This window comes from Haliotis cracherodii, unplaced genomic scaffold (assembly GCF_022045235.1).
Source record: "Haliotis cracherodii isolate W230 unplaced genomic scaffold, xgHalCrac1.p SCAF_3, whole genome shotgun sequence".
NCBI classification, from domain to species: Eukaryota; Metazoa; Mollusca; class Gastropoda; order Lepetellida; family Haliotidae; genus Haliotis; species Haliotis cracherodii.
The window spans coordinates 12075781-12092998 of NW_027266286.1; the positions used below are offsets into that span (position 1 = coordinate 12075781).

The following is a 17218-nucleotide window of genomic DNA, read 5'->3' on the forward strand; positions in this document are numbered from 1 at the left end:
AGTTAGTGTGTAGTTCATTGAACCTGACTACACAAACAATCCGGTATATAAATAGGAAATGTGTTTTCACACTTGTTCAAAAATGTCATGGAGGAAAACAGTTAAGCAGAATGTACGTGCAAGTTATGGCATTCGTAACTCGTGGTAGTAGCTATAAAAAGGCAAACATATGTCAATAACTTGTAATTCAATTGTCAACAATTTTCAAGTTCGAAAATGCCAAAACTCAGCGCTGCCGATCGGAACATGGCCATAGAAGGTATCCAAAGAGGGGAATCGCAGTCTTCTGTTGCAAGCCACTTCAACGTCCACCACAGCACCATTGGCCGTCTTTGGGACCGATACACAAATCATTTCAACTGCATACCGTCCGAGAACCGGCCGACCAAGAGTTACCACCCCTGCACAGGATCGCTACATTCGACTGTTCCACCTACGTAATCGCAATGCCACAGCTACGGATACTGCAGGACGCATCCCTGGTTTGAGGAGGATATCGGACCAGACTGTCAGGAACCATCTTCCGACCCAGTAGACCAGTTATCGTCCCTGTTTTGCAACAGATCCATGAACAGCGACGCATGCGTTGTTGCCATTTCTTACAGCCTTGGAACTTGAGAAACTGGAGACGCCATATCCTACACCACGAGATCTGACTTGGTTGTGGTTCAGGGAAATTTGACAGCATATCGCTACATGAATCAAATTCTTCAACCTCACCTTCTTCCAATCATTGACCGCCAGAGGGAGCTGTTTCAACAGGACAACGCTCCACTGCACACAGCTTATGTCACGGTAGACCTTCATAGTGCCAACATCAACGGCTTGCCCTGGCCGTCGAGATCTCGAGATCTCAACCAAATCGAACACTTCTGGGATGAATTCGATCGACGTGTACGTCAACGTCAGACCACGCCGCAGACTCTCCCTCAACTGAAAACGAGTTACAAGCAGAATGGCGCAGAATTCCGCAGGAAAGAATGCGTTCACTTATCCAGTCAGTGCCGAGGATTGCTGCTTGGGGCGGTCACAAGATATACTGAGTTCTGCGCACCCTTGTGGCCTTATGTGACATGACAATGAACAGTGTTCAATGCCTTTGTACAACGGCAACATGTGACAATCGAGCTCCAAAATTTCATATTTGTATCTATGATATTAAATTAAATATATCGACTTTATAAAATACAATAAAGTGTATATATTCCTTTTTTGAGATAGTAGGAATGACCTTTAGTTAGAGAACACTCTGTCGTCGAGTGAAAAAACTAATCAAAATAGCAGTTTGTTATTCACTAGCCGATAGTTACCAATATGTTCCAGCCTATAAAACGTTTTCGTGCCATCAAAATCTGATTTACGTGGTAATATAGCTCGGACACACACACACACACACACACACACACACACACACTCACTCACTCACTCACTCACTCCCCCTACTCAAATGAACACTGGGTTTTAATAGAAAGGAAAAGATTAAAGCGGAGTTCAGACTATTCTTCGAGTCATCGCACGCTATTTCCTTGTGTGGCAGGCTAATAGTATTTACATTAATCTGCTTTACTTGGACTTTCCTCCGATTAATGATGTGTTTGCTTGTTTTCTGATCCAACTTACGTTTTCGTTAACTGTTAAACCTCTTAGGTTGGGCCTAAAGGAAACTCGGTTAAAAAAATCAGGTTGATTTTAACAGGATTTAATTCTTTTCTTTATGTAAATGCGATACATGGTGTGATGTAAAGTAGGTGATGGCTAACCTGGAAATTGTTCATTCGTTGATTACAAAAAAACACGCAATGTATGTATAATATCGTTTTTCTCGCAATACTTGTACATATAGTATGGTATATATATTTTTCCTCGCAGCACTTATATATAATATGTATAGTTAATGTAGAGAGAGGTATGTATAATAACGTTTTTCTCACAAAACTTATGTTGTCATGACATCCAACCTGTCCAACACAGTCTAGTTTGTTAAAACTGGGGACAAATTATGTTTTCCCATGTCTTTCTGGAACAAATATTTTTTTTATGTTTATCTTTTATATAACACACACACATACACACACACACACACCATCGCCTTCAGATTCAGATTCAGAACCAAAGAATAATGCACATATTCTAGGCTGATGAATCAATTTGCCCTTCATACCATGCCGTCAATTATAATGTCACTTATGAATTAATTATTAGTTCAAAATTATCAGCTTTTGAAACATATTTACACATGCATCGCACTGGCTTTTTAGCAGCGTATATAGTTGCGGTTCAACATGATCAGTGAAGCATTATGAACACAGCAAAAATTGGCTAGGTGTCATATTCCGTCAATGCATGATGAATATTTTATAGGTCTGATGAAATGATATGATTTTTCGTAATATTTATATGCTTTACATGGTGACATGAAAGGCAAACCAGGTGTACTTTTTTTGCCCCTCAGTATACACAGCGTTAAACTTAGCGTTTAAATTTTTCCCTTCATTTATATTGAGTGAGTAAGTTGTGTTTAACGCCGCTTTTAACGGTATTTCAGTTAAATCGCGGCATGTCAGCTTAATGTGGGAGGAAAGTCCGAAGTGATGCAGGTCTCAGACGTTTACCGCTTCGGTGAAACCCACGAACACGGGTATGGCGCTGACAAACCTAGAAAGATAATCGGGGCGAACCCACAATCATAGGTTTCTGGCATGGCCAAGGGACGCAACTCTGCACATCGAATCGAATCGCGGCGCCTTAGACGACTGGGCCACTATCACTCTCCCCCCCCCCCCCCCCCCACACACACACACACACAACCAACCACCCCCAACACACACACACACACACACACACACACACACACACACACACACACATAATAAAAATAATAAAAATAATAAAAAATAAAGCCTATCAATACAATACCAATCTTCATAAGTTTCACCAAAGAGGTAACATCTTTGACCAGTAACTTTGGGCATGCCATGATATAAGTACAGTACTGTTTGAAGCGGCGTTGAACCAGTTCACTCACACACTGCCTATCATATTGTCCGTGTTAAATAATTGGCTAGGTAGCCAGTGTATGATAGGCAGTGGGAGGAGCAGATCACCTAAACAGACAGACAGCCTGAAGAAAAACCAAGTCGAGTGTTAATCTCTCTTATTCCCTGTGTGCAGCCCCGAAGAAACATTTGTGATTGAGTCATGAAGACTAACGTGTTGCCACTTGTACAAAGATGAGTTAATTAAGAGAATTTTCGCCTACAGTCGGCACGATAAACGTTGGACGTTCCTCGGGCGGAGGGGCGTTACCATAGCAACCGTCTAATATCAGTAAATTGCCCAGAATATTGATTCAGAAATTCGCCTCTCTTTTTTCCGCCGGTCAACGCTAGACACGCCTGCGTGGTTCAAACTGCTTGACTTTACTGAGCGGGGTGGTCGCTTCTCTGTTTGATTCCGTTATGTATCCAAGTTAATTACTCCCGAAGATGCACTCCAATGTTTGGCACACTTTTTCCTACACGCGCTATCGTGTATCACAGCTAACTGCTCGGAATTCACTGTCAGAAGAACACGCCGTTCGCCACTGTGCGCCCTCGCCGAGTAGCAGACGATCCGTTTGCATCGTCTGCTTGTATGGATATGAAAACGAGGCCCGCCGTTTTGCGAGAGGTGATGGAGCCATCCAGATGCGTTCGCAGTGCTGTGAGGGTTAGTATGTGCGTTCTGCTTTGTGACTGTTCTCTCCCGGTGTTGGAATATGGTTGTATTGAAGCCAGTTCCGATTAAGTGTCGATCTGCGATCGGAGGACGATGTGGGACGAACAGGGTTGAGCGGCGAGGGACCGATCTCCCTTTCACTTGGAAACCATGCTGCGGAAGAAAAAGGTGTCCCCTGTATCGGGAGAACTGGTTATCCTAACCCTGTGTCTAGTCCTTGTAATGATCACGTTGTCACAAATACTGGTCGTTCATCACAAGTTTAGCGGCAAATACACGAGGGTTGTTCGCCCAAATAACCCCAAAGCTCGTAAGGAATTGCGCCAGTTGGAGCGCAGCATCGCTGCCCTCATGAGACAAAATGTTCCATCTATAGAACAGCATAAACAAATACTACAGAGCCAAGTGTTTGCCAGTAGAATAAAAGACATAATCTTCAGGGCTTCCATGGAGGCTAACACGTCTATCAGTGCCAGTGTTTCGGTACCAACGAAAGTCATGCGTGCGCCTGCCTCTCGGGACTACTCGGGGCTGGTGGGCCGAGGCTTCGAGGGAGATAAGAATGGAGGCGGACATGGCAGTTCCACGCTTCAGTTCAAAACAGGGAATTTATCAGATATTCTGTGTGGAGCTATACCAGAAGGCCTAGGTATGTAGATAACGCATTCCTTCAGTTATAGCATATTCACACAGTTGCACTATTATCATGACGTAATCCCCATTGCACCGCATTCACCATTTACTATTGCTTCCTACTTAAGACTCCATTGACTTGGGCAAACTACAGTTTTGTTTATGGTGCGTATATATATATATACAAACCATCCCGTTCCCATTTCTGATTGTGTCCATATGTCAAGACTACAGCATTGCTAAACTTGAAAAATGTCTGTGACCTCACCGTCCTGACCTACAGTGATTTAAATATTTTGTACAAGGAAAAATGTTGGTCCCATGTGGAGTCACACGCGGAAGCACTAAGAGGATTACATAATGCAAGGCACGGTGACCCCTGACCTCCACTCCCATGTACTCAACTCTGACTAGCCAAACACTTGATGCCTAATTAGATAAACACATGGGCCAAGGAATGGCGGACCGGACATTTTTATGACCACTGGCTATAATCGAGCAATCGATATAATCACCATTGACTTGGATACGCGAACGATTTTGGAATCGGAACACGTTGAGAAAATGGTACCATTCTTGGTAACAAACCAAACTGCCCAGTCACAAATCTGACTATAGATTGAATAATCACATCTCAATTACCCTGGATGTGATTATGAATCGACATTATAGTGAAGAACGATAGTATTAACCTTGGTTGAATGAATTATGCATACGTTCGGAACACATGTTCTGATATGAATGGAAATACACCAGACGCACCAACTGTTATGTGTGTTTTATTATCATAAGCCATCAGATGTAGGCCTACATACGTGATGTTTGAATCCATAATGCCTCTTGACATGAACTGGTAGAGTGGCATCCCATCCATTGTGTTTGCTTAACGCTGAAAGCAGTGATCCATTCCAAAGACGTACTGCTGAAAGACAGCTTGTACCTTTAAACAGTACCGACGATTCAATGATTAGAACAATTACAAATGTGTCGATTACGATTGATCCAGTGATCAATTTAACCACCTACTGAAAATATTCTCTCAAAGAATAGAGTGTGTGTGTGTGTGTGTGTGTGTGTTTGTGTGTGTGTGTGTGTGTGTGTGTGTGTGTGTGTGTGTGTGTGTGTGTGTGTGTGTGTGTGTGTGTGTGTGTGTGTGTGTGTGTGTGGAGGGGTATGGGAGGGGGGGGGGGGGGGGGGGTGTTTCAGGCGTGTTGTCAAATGCCTACATAATTATGCTTTCGTCACGGAGTGTCTCTGTATCAACCAGGTGTAACCAGAATATGTGCTTATCGAGAATTGGAAGAATTACCTTTCTGTCACTGCCATTTAGGGGAGGGGTGTTGGAGCTGAATATTCCGAAACATGTATGGATATTTATCAAAGTACAATAATAACATTGTTTCATCGAAAAGAAAATACAAACATTATTTATGACGCTATAGAAGAACGGCGTATGTTTCTGCATAACTTGGTGATGGCTAGTCCTGCACCATGACCGTGGAATATATTTATTTTATGTAAAAAAAAAATAATCTAGAAATGCATACAAAAGCAAGTCTAGCCAGCTCAAGCTAGCTCTATTCTGAAATCAGCATGGGGAATTTTTTTATATTTTTAGTCAAGAAGGATATTGTGTAATATGAGATTTCAGAGACTAAATGTTAGTCTAGGTGATGGCAAGACAAAGAAGTTGACCTTTGGTAAATCCCTTCGTCCAGGCACGTCACTGACCACCCCCTGTCGCGAGATGATGTCAGACAACTCACGCTTCAAGAAACACATTGCGGAAATTATATATTAAACCCGTCCGGTGTATAAATTATATCCAAGTATGTACGTGCCACGATCTGATCACCATGCGATAAAACATACGTGCTGAAGGGAAATGACAAGAAAACAAAGCCGGTCTCGTAGATTAAGGAGTTTATATCTTTTAGACTACGTAACAGGAATACCACACATCGTCCTACGTATACACAGGGAATCTATAGGCGTGGATGAACAGCAAGCGGGGAAATATTTAAACCCGTTGTGGTCATGGTGAGTGAGGAGAGTTTTATGCCGCTTTTGACAATACCCCAGCGATGTCAGTACGGAGACATCAGAAATGGGCCCTTCCACATCAACTCCATGACTGAGTAGTATGTTTCATATATATTAATAAAAATATATTAAAAAGGAGCCCAGAGACTCTCTTCTTTGCCCGTTTTCAATGTTGCATTTAGATATCACCTTAGAGATACTAATTTCCATAACGAAACATGTTGATACCCACTGTAGTAATCTAGACTTGCCAAGGTATATAGATTGCATGGGCTGTATTAAATAGATTTGCATCAGGGTCTGTATGACTAAATAATCAACTCCATGAGAGGAATCCCACTCTGGGTTTCAGTGTGTACGCTTTACAACCCGCCACACTTGTGTGTTTAAAACAACGAGGCTTTCATGATGTTAAGATTCCTGTTTGGTATACAAATCAGCATTCCCGACTTGAGGTTGACAACCATTTAAACGGTCGTGTTGATTAACGAGGAACGTGCGGTTTCAGGTAGTCCTGCACCATGACCGTGGGATATATTTATTTTATGAAAAAACATAATCTAGAAATGCATACAAAAGCAAGTCTAGCCAGCTCAAGCTAGCTCTATTCCACTCTGAAATCAGCATAGGGAATTTTTTTTTTTTTTAGAGTCAAGAAGGATCTTGTGTAATATAAGATTTCAGAGACTAAATGTTAGTCTAGGTTTCAGGATATTAATGATGTGGCACACCAACTGTTAGTCTGTTTTACAGACCCTGATACAAATATATATCAAATACAGCCCATGCAAGTCTATAATGTTTGGCAAGTCTAGATTACTGCAGCGTCAGGCTGAAAATGAAGAGAGTATCTGTACTCCTTTTTATCAATTGTTTATCAAGATAATTTAACAACTGAAAATGAAGAGAGTCACTGGTTTCCATTTTATTATATTTTTATTAAGATAACTGAACAACTGTTTTTTATGTACGATATGTTCATTACAGAGACTAGATGTTAGTCTAACCAACTGTTGGTATGATTATAAAACGTCAAAGCCAGAGAATAACCAGTCTCGATTATCAAACTCCATTGGGCATGAAAGGCAAAATAGCGGTGAAAATTAGATGAATGGGACACTGAAAATCATTGATGACACCAGGAGTTCTCAAGCCAGCGTTCGTTTAGGCACCCCAAGTTCAATGATAGCCTTTTTCCAATGCTGTACTGAAGGTTCATGGATATGTAGTAATTCTATCCTCCTTAATGGCAAGTCTAGATATGTGGACAGTCCAGTCTCTTGTAGGGACAACTTGTTCTTATTATTTACATAATCTAGAAATTATGATTTAAATTAATTATTATTGCCTTGAAAGCTAGCGTCATAACTGTGACGTGTTTGGTCTCGTTGAAGATGGAAGTGGGCTAACGACTATGACAAATGTCCAGTCTCTACCAGACTAACAAACAGTCACCGAAATAAACTTATGTATCAGTTTAAATTAAAAGGTCCACGAACCCTCAATTCTCTAAATTCCTAGAGTTCACAAGAGGATGAGTACAGGCTGCTGGAGATAAAAAGAAAATGAGAATGGAATGGTGGAATGTTTAATGAAATAGGGTCTGGGGAAATTAGGACTCTAGGGATCGTGTCGTATATTGCATCGTTGTCATAAAATCGAGAGCAAAGTGTTTCCTTACAGCCCCACTAATTGTGTGTCAGTCGGCAGTATATGTAAGGCACGTATTCAGCGGTATTCTGACTTTCTGATTAGTTTACACCAGTCATTAATTATTTAGTTTCGTATAAATGGCAGACCATTATATATGTTAGTAATAAATGTATATAACAATGAGGATATTATATTAACTTGTACATTACAGATGATAGCTTCAGATTGAATATATACGAAGAGCTTAGAGCCATAAGGGCCAATGTCATGTTGTGTCTGTTTTGAGAAAAGTGATGAAAACACATAATAATACTTTTTATTTACCGATAAATTCCTAGACATTAACGCATTCTGAAAGCAGAGATATAAATGTTGTTATAAAAAAACATTCAAAAAAAGGAAATAAACTTACGTTTTTAATTTGTGTAAGGGTGGAAAGGGCCAATGTCTGTATTTTGGCCCTTTTTTACCCTCGGGCATTTGCATGGGATTTAACATGTGAGATTGATAAACTACTACTGAAAGTACAAACATATTATTGAAGTACTTTTAGATGATTTAAACTAATGCCAACTTTGTTGAAATAGTTGCAAATATAATAATAAGGTGTCCAAACTTTCAAAATCTCTCTCAGACAACCACCCTCAACCACACACGGAAATGAGAGCTAAAAGGGCCAAAATCTAGCAAAGTGACTTTAGGCCCTTTGGGAACTTGAGTTTGGCCCTTTTATAGTATTTTAAGTATCTATATTTCAAAAACGCTTGAATGAAAACATGCAATATTTTTTCTACAGGTAGACAAGAACTCATAGATGTTATTTGTGCAATAATAAGCAAAAAGGGCCAAAATGCATTTTGGCCCCTTTTAGCTCTAAGTTCTTCATATTGTCCCTCACTGGTAATCTGTAACGAGGATGAGTCAGGCATATATATACTCGCTAGTGTTCTCATACTGTAAGGATAAGCTAAGGTTGGGATCAGTGCTTGTCTGCTGGAAAACTGAAGCCCAAACATTTACACATGTAGTGGCATTGTCAATAATATCCATTTAAATGTATGTCATGACATCCAAGACCAATTTCGATTAAATGACGCGTTATATTGTGTATAAACCTGGCACGTGCTTGCCTATTGTACAATGTTTCAACATTATTCAAGATGCCCCACGCCGCGCTATGGCGGGGATATTGCGAAAATCAGCTTAGAAACATACTCCCTCGGGTTTACATAAAACACATATCATTATATTGTATGCCATCATTGATTGCCAAAACATTCCGTATAATACACATGTCTTAAGCTCTCCAGCATTTATCGTAATCTAGCGAGCAGTGTAGTCAAAGCGGTCATTTCTTTGTGATGCGAATCTAGGCCATGTGTAGTTTAGTGCAGATTGTATTTGTACATGTATATGTGTTACTAGCGTGGAACTTATTGTGGTGGTGTCGGGAAGCCGTGTTCCACACTACCAGGCATCAGCGGAAACATCACAAAAAGCTGCCATGTTTGAAGTAAACTAACTAACCATACTGACACGGTGTTGATGTGAAGTGGCTGATGTTTCCATGTCACGTCCACGACAGTGCAGGTGGTGTTGGAGGATGGAATACGGATTGGTTTAAAACATATTAAAAATTGTTCACGTGTCTTTCTATTGAAATATTCACGATTTGTTGTTACTAATGGAATGTGTCCTTTGCTCAATCCGGAGATCAAGATCAGGTACAAGATCAAGATAAACACATGCCTAGCCACCTTCCGGATATGAGAGAGAGAGTGAGAAGAGAGAGAGAGAGAGAGAGAGAGAGAGTCGTGATGGTGACCAGTATCTGTTTAGATATCCCTTTACTAAAACAAATCGCGTGACAATTAACGACACTTAGTGAGTACGAGATAGAGGTGTGGGAGGCACACATTGAGAGAGAGAGAGAGAGAGAGAGAGACAGAGAGAGAGAGTGAGAGAGAGAAGCTGAGATAAAGGGGGAAGAGAGAGAGGGAGTAGTAAGAAGTGAGAGAGGCACACATAGACAGGAGAGGAAGAGGGAGAGAGGGGAGGTGTAAGAGAGAGTGAGTAAGAGATAGAGGTGAGAGAAGCAAAGAGAGAAAGGGAGGAAGAGAGAGAGAGGAGGAGTAAGAAAGAGGCAGGAAGAGATAGAGGTGAGGAAGGCAAAGAGAAAGTGGGGAGGAAGAGAGAGGGATGGAGTAAGAGAGAGATATAGCTGAGGGAGGCAAAGAGAGAGAGAGAGAGAGAGGGAGGAAGAGAGAGAGTCTAGTTTACTTAGATTTGATAACATTATTTTTGTGACTAAATGTCAGTTTAACAGTTGACTTATGGAGTTCATCCCGGAAACGCCACAATGAAAGAATACAAGTCAACTCCGCTTCTAAATGCAATTTAAGGGATATTATCCTAAAGCTGATGTGTTAGCGAATACACTGATTTGAATGTACCGTTTAACAGCCGGCTAAAAGGTGCATAGTGAAAATAAACCCCATCAAATATAGTAGTAACCTGCATTCGGCGTCATGTTACACGACCTGCATGCTAGGGACGGGATGTGGTGGTTTGTCTTCAGAGGCGGTCGAGTGGTCAGGCTCGCTGACTTTGTTGATGCATGTCATCGTATCCCAATTGTGTTGATCGATGCTCATGATGTCAATGACTGGATTGTCTGGTCTGGCTCGCTGACTTTGTTGATGCATGTCATCGTATCCCAATTGTGTTGATTGATGCTCACGATGTCAATGACTGGATTGTCTGGTCTGGCTCGCTGACTTTATTGATGCATGTCATCGTATCCCAATGGCGTAGGTCGATGCTCATGATGTCAATCACTGGATTATCTAGTCAAGACTATTCTATTAAAAAACCGCCGCCACATTGCTGTAATATTGCTGAGTGCGGCATTTAACAACAGACAAACAAACAAGACAAACTTCGGAGCTGTCATCACAAGACAATTTCCAAATAAGGTACCGAAATATCAAACGCAAGCACATCTACAAAGTATGATGAAACATCTTTTTACGTGTAAATCATTGAACCGATATGCACGCACGGAGAAATCCTCTTGCTGAACCGTTTCGTCTTCTGTATAACTATGCACTTCTTGTCAGTCGTTTGGATCAATCCTTACATTGCCTTGCGATCATTAACTGATTTGTAGAGCCCTGGTTTTGTCGTATTCCGAGGTGGAAATTCCTACATGTATAATCAAGCTGCCGTCCCACAGCGAGGTCTATATGCCGCTCCATGCATCAGTATGCGTCATGGCTGTCGGCTCGTGGCTCTCCATGGCGTCGACCTGTTCACCTTCTGTCGTGGTCGTCTGAAAGTGTCTCTGAGATATTCATGAAGCAATTAAGTCGCTTTAATTCATATTTATTTGAAAGTTACATTTGATATGTAGGTTGAAGCGGTAGAGTCCGTGATGACGAAATAATGTCTCTGTAAAATTCACATATTCATGTGTCCTATTTTCGCACATAACATACATCGATAGGGGGACGAGTCTTCTTGCAGGTTACGGAAAGGGGAGAGTGGTGACGAATGCGTGATTCGAATCCCGGTTGGCCCCGATTATGTTTTTAGGTTTGTCAGCATCTTACTCGTGCTGGTGGTAAACGCCTAAGGCCTGCATCACGCCGGGCTTTCCTCCCACATTAAGCAGACACGCCGTGATACAGGTGCTTAGTACAGCAGTATATATGAATGGGGGACACTGGTAGCCCATTCGTCCAGGCCGCCGCAATTCGCTGTGCGGAGTTGCATCCCTTAGACGTGCCAGGATCGTGGCTTCGAATCCTGCATTCGCCCTGATTGTTTCTATGTTTGTCAGCACCATTCCCGTGAGGTTCACCGATGTGGTACACGTCGGAGTCCCGCCGTGGATGATTTCTTTCACATCAAGCCTGCACGCCGTCATATAACTGACATAATGTTCAAGGTTGAACTCGACCCACTCATTCATACAAAGGACATTTTCCATACATGAAAGCTACACAAGAGGATTGAAACTATTGTGACAGTTCTTCCTGACGTTTGTCGACTTAGCTATTGTCATAGTAACCAGTATGATATATGTCTTGACAGAAAGTTGCATTAAGCCGCCGTGTGCACCAGTCGTGCTTCAAATCTGAATAGCCGAATGTAGCCATGTGTTATTACTTTGCGTGACACCACATATTGATTGCCCATATTAACTTGGAACTGTGTCCCTTATAAGGCGCATATTCTACTTGACACCATCTCGGAACTCGTCGTTTACAGTTCCGCGTATTATCTTAGACAGGGGAGCAGTGCTGCTGTATTGAACACGAGAACGTTAGATTACTGCAACCATATTGCCTTAATAGCCGAGCGCTACACACTGAACATACGGTAAGCGAAGGACAATGCTATTAGCAGATTAGCGGACGAGTCTTTATTGGGCAAAATCGTGTTCATTTACCTTCGATAAGGGCTGGAGAAAGTAGGGTGTCAGATATTTGTTATTTAGAATATCATTATGGATGCAGTCGCGTGTTAGCAATAACGAACATGTACCAATCCTGGTCTGTTGATGATGATGATGATGATGATGATGATGATGATGTTGATGATGATGATGATGATGATGATGATGATGCCGATGGTTTCAGGGCTATTGCAATATTAACGCAATTGAAGGATGAAATGTGTGAATATTGTTTAATCACACTAGCTGTTTATAAGTTCTGTATATTTTATATTATAATTTAACTTTCAGCTTGGTAGAACAATGGAGTAGGCCTTAGCTCTGATTCTACATTTTACATAAATCGTCCATATTTTGTGTGGGAATTGCAACGAAGATCGTATTGTCTTTGTGATTGAGTGAGTGAGTGAGTAATACAACTGACTTTATCATCACTGTGAACATTTTTCAATGATATCTCGCCGTCATTTCGGAATGAAAGCAGATCGTAGACATTTACTACGCTTATAACGAACACGGATATAACGAACCGATGTATACAACGATTTGTATTTAAGTCCAGTCTATTTGATGTATATATGCTTATAAAGAACTACGGTTATAACGAACTAAAATTAGTGGTCCCTTTTAGTTCGTTATAACCGTAGTATACTGTACCATGAGAATTGCATGGTGCGGACAGGACACTGATAACACGCTATGGTATTCGAACCCCGACCACTGTGTTCTGAGTGTACAAAGGGACGCAACTCTGCATCGCGAGTTGCGGCGCCTGAGACCAATCGACCAGCCGAGTCCTCGAAAACAAGGGACATCACTGATGTCGATCCATCACAGAACTGATTTCTACATCAAGGACTCCTGGCATCACGTGTGTTTACTCTGTGTGTAATTTCATTAACATCGCCAGCTGTCTAGGACCAGGCCATGGACGAATAAATGTCAGTCTAACATGGAATGACAAAACGAGAACACGCTGTTACATGTCAGTTTCACTCTCGCTGATTGACGTCAGTGCCGTACCGCCGTGGCTACCTTGTATATAACATGTCAATATCAGGCCGCATTATGTAACATGACTTCTTCATTATGTAGTCATTGTTGTGGAAGATTTCAATCAACACGCTCGTTCTGTCCACATGTGGGGGCACAGATGGCCCAGGCGATTCGCTGTACAGAGTTGCGTCCCTTGGACGCGCCAGAAACCTATGATTGTGGGTTCGAATCCCGCTTCGCCCCTATTATGTTTCTAGGTTTGTCAGCACCATACCCGTGCTCGTGGGTTTCACCGAAATGGTAAACGTTTGAGACCTGCATCACTTCGGGCTTTCCTTCCACATTAAGGTGACACGCTGATAAGCTGATATATCTGTAATACTGTTAAAAGCAACGTTAAACCCAACTCACTCTTTCTGTCCACATGTAAACACTTATTTTGTTTTAAACTGAATAATTGTTGCAACTAGCCATTGTAGCCCGTGTAACTCATGCGTGGAACTAGTCCGTGTGACTAGTTAGTGAGTGTAAACTAGTCTGTGCAACTAGTTAGTGAGTGTAAAATAGTCCGTGCAACTAGTTAGTGTAAACTAGTCCGTGCAACTAGTTAGTGAGTGTAAACTAGTCCGTGCAACTAGTTAGTGAGTGTAAACTAGTCCGTGCAACTAGTTAGTGAGTGTAAACTAGTCCGTGCAACTAGTGAGTGTAAACTAGTCCGTGCAACTAGTTAGTGAGTGTAAACTAGTCCGTGCAACTAGTTAGTGTAAACTAGTCCGTGCAACTAGTTAGTGAGTGTAAATTAGTCCGTGCAACTAGTGAGGGCAAATTCGGCCGAATAACTCGTCAGTGTAAATGGTCAATGCAACTAGTACGCGCAACTGTTCAACAAGTCGCGCTGATTGCCTGGGTGTTGTTCACTCTATCAACCACAGGTTTTCCGCTATGTTATAGCTGGAATATTCATTAAACAACATTTATTTAGCTACAAGGGAAACTCTTCTCATAATCAGACGGGGGCGGTCGGATAGCCTAGTGGTTAAAGCGTTCGCTCGTCACGCCGAAGACCCGGGTTCGATTCCCGACATAGGTACAATGTGTGAAGCCCATTTCTGGTGTCCCCGCCGTGATATTGCTGGAATATTACTAAAAGCGGGGTAAAACCATACTCACTCACTCACTCACTCATAATCAGACGCGATATAAATTAAAATGAAAAAAAATATTACAAACTAAAAGAAATAGAAAAAATATGAACTGCTCTGTGACACAGGACGTTTGTTTCGAGTTGCTATTCGGGTATTAGTATATCAATCCATGGCTCGCCCATGTCCACTGTTTATGTAGGCTGAAGTTCACAAAAGTACGTCAGTTGCTGGTACTGACACGCCACCACCCCTGTCAACTGCAGACTCGCATTCCGCCAACGTATATGCAGGTATCCAGTTTGTAAAAATATCCAGTTTGTATCGACGGACTGCCCGTGTTGTTAATTAAACATTAACATTAAATTTCAATAGTGATTAATTGACCACCTTAATGTCTCAGGACCACCTTAATGTCTCAGGATGGTGGAACATATTCCAGATTCATAACAAGTAATTAAGTTCAAAGATAAGCCTACTCGGCGAGACATGTCGTTATTGACGAGTGACATGTTTTGCCGGTGGCAAACTTTCTTAATCAATGTTATAATTAGGAGCATGTATGATTTAATGATATCCGAAATAGCTTATACGCTAGGCGAACATCTAGTTTCTGAAATGAACGTGTACAGAAAAAAACAGTTGGTAAATTATCTTGATACAAAATTGATAAAAAGGAGTACAGATACTCTCTTCATTTTCAGCCTGACGCTGCAGTAATCTAGACTTGCCAAACATTATAGACTTGCATGGGTTGTATTTGATATATTAGACTACTTTTACTACTGTATACCATAATATTGATTTTTAAACATAACATGTCGACATACATGTGTCAGTGATGGCTAGGTGATGTAGCATCAGTGTACCAGGCAACAATATCGTATATTTATGTTGACAACGTTACTCGACATGTACCAGGGGACAGTATCGTATATCTAAGTTGACAACGTTACTCGACATGTATCAGGGGACAGTATCGTATATCTAAGTTGACAACGTTAGTCGACATGTATCAGGGAACAGTATCCTGTATCTAATATGGCATCGTTACTCGACATGCAACAGTGGCCAATATCGTATATCGAAGTTGGAAAGCTTACTCGACATGTATCAGAGGACAATATCGTATATCGAAGTTGGAAAGCTTACTCGACATGTATCAGAGGACAATATCGTATATCCAAGTTGACAACGTTACTCGACATGGATCAGAGGACAATATCGTATATCGACGTTGACAACGTTACTCGACATGGATCAGGGGGCAATATCGTGCATCTAATTTGGCACCGTTGCTCGACATGTATCAGAGGGTGATATCTTGTATCGAAGTTAGCATCGTTGCTCTACATGTATCAGAGAATGTTTTAACGATCCCGTCTGAGGTCAACCAAATTAATGTAAATGCTTCAGACGCCGACGAGTGTTTAGCTGTACGTGCCAAGGGCTAGCGGGGCGCATCTGTTTATCATTGAGCAAACAGACAGGATGTTTATTCCACCTGGAGCAGTATAGATCCCGAGGGAGAACACCAGATGCTGCACGGCGATGTCGAAATGGCTTACAGTGGTGCGGCTATACTGCCGTTATGACAGTGGTGCGGCTATACTGCCGTTATGACAGTGGTGCCACTATAAACTGCCGTTATGACAGCGGTGCGACTATGTTGCCGTTATGACAGTGGTGCGACTAAAGCGCCGTTATGACAGTGGTGCCACTATAAACTGCCGTTATGACAGCGGTGCGACTATAGTGCCGTTATGACAGTGGTGCGACTAAAGCGCCGTTATGACAGTGGTGCCACTATAAACTGCCGTTATGACAGCGGTGCGACTATAGTGCCGTTATGACAGTGGTGCGACTATGTTGCCGTTATGACAGTGGTGCGACTATACTGCCGTTATAACAGTGGTGCGACTATACTGCCGTTATGACAGTGGTGCGACTATACTGCCGTTATGACAGTGGTGCGACTATAGTGCCGTTATGACAGTGGTGCGACTATACCGCCGTTATGACAGTGGTGCGACTATACCGCCGTTATGACAGTGGTGCGACTATACTGCCGTTATAACAGTGGTGCCACTATACACTGCCGTTATAACAGTGTTGCGACTATACCGCCGTTATGACAGTGGTGCGACTATACTGCCGTTATGACAGTGGTGCGACTATACTGCCGTTATGACAGTGGTGCGACTATGCTGCCTTTATGACAGTGGTGCGACTATGCTGCCGTTATGATAGTGCGGTGACTATGCTGCCGTTATGACAGTGCGGTGACTATACCGCCGTTATGACAGTGGTGCGACTATGCTGCCATTTGGAATTTGCTGCATTTCTCACTCATTCATTCGGTTTATTTGACCTTCTGTCAACACAAATGCCGATGTGTTTTAGATGACTTGATTACTGAGTTTATATAAAGATAACGACACATCGTGTACAGAAGAATATTGGGGCATCTGGTCTTGTTTTTCTTCACGATATCGCACAAAGCCACCAACCCCACTACATCAGAGGCTATGCTCTACATGTTCAATCATTGATAACGAAAAACATTACTTACTTC

At 41.9% G+C, this 17218-nt stretch overlaps 1 protein-coding gene across 3 annotated transcripts in view; it reads left to right on the forward strand.

The window, feature by feature from the left end:
• Positions 1-17218, forward strand: part of LOC139473658 (beta-1,4-N-acetylgalactosaminyltransferase bre-4-like) — a 139022-nt gene that overhangs the window by 58847 nt on the left and 62957 nt on the right. Inside the window, exon 1 of one of the 3 annotated variants that reach the window (XM_071256348.1) lies at positions 3646-4366. The exons of the other annotated variants lie outside the window; for them this stretch is intronic. Coding sequence (XP_071112449.1) covers positions 3868-4366 — 499 coding nt within the window. The 5' untranslated portion in view covers positions 3646-3867. Of the gene's footprint in view, positions 1-3645; positions 4367-17218 lie in introns of those variants that run through there. 3 annotated transcript variants of the gene reach the window in all.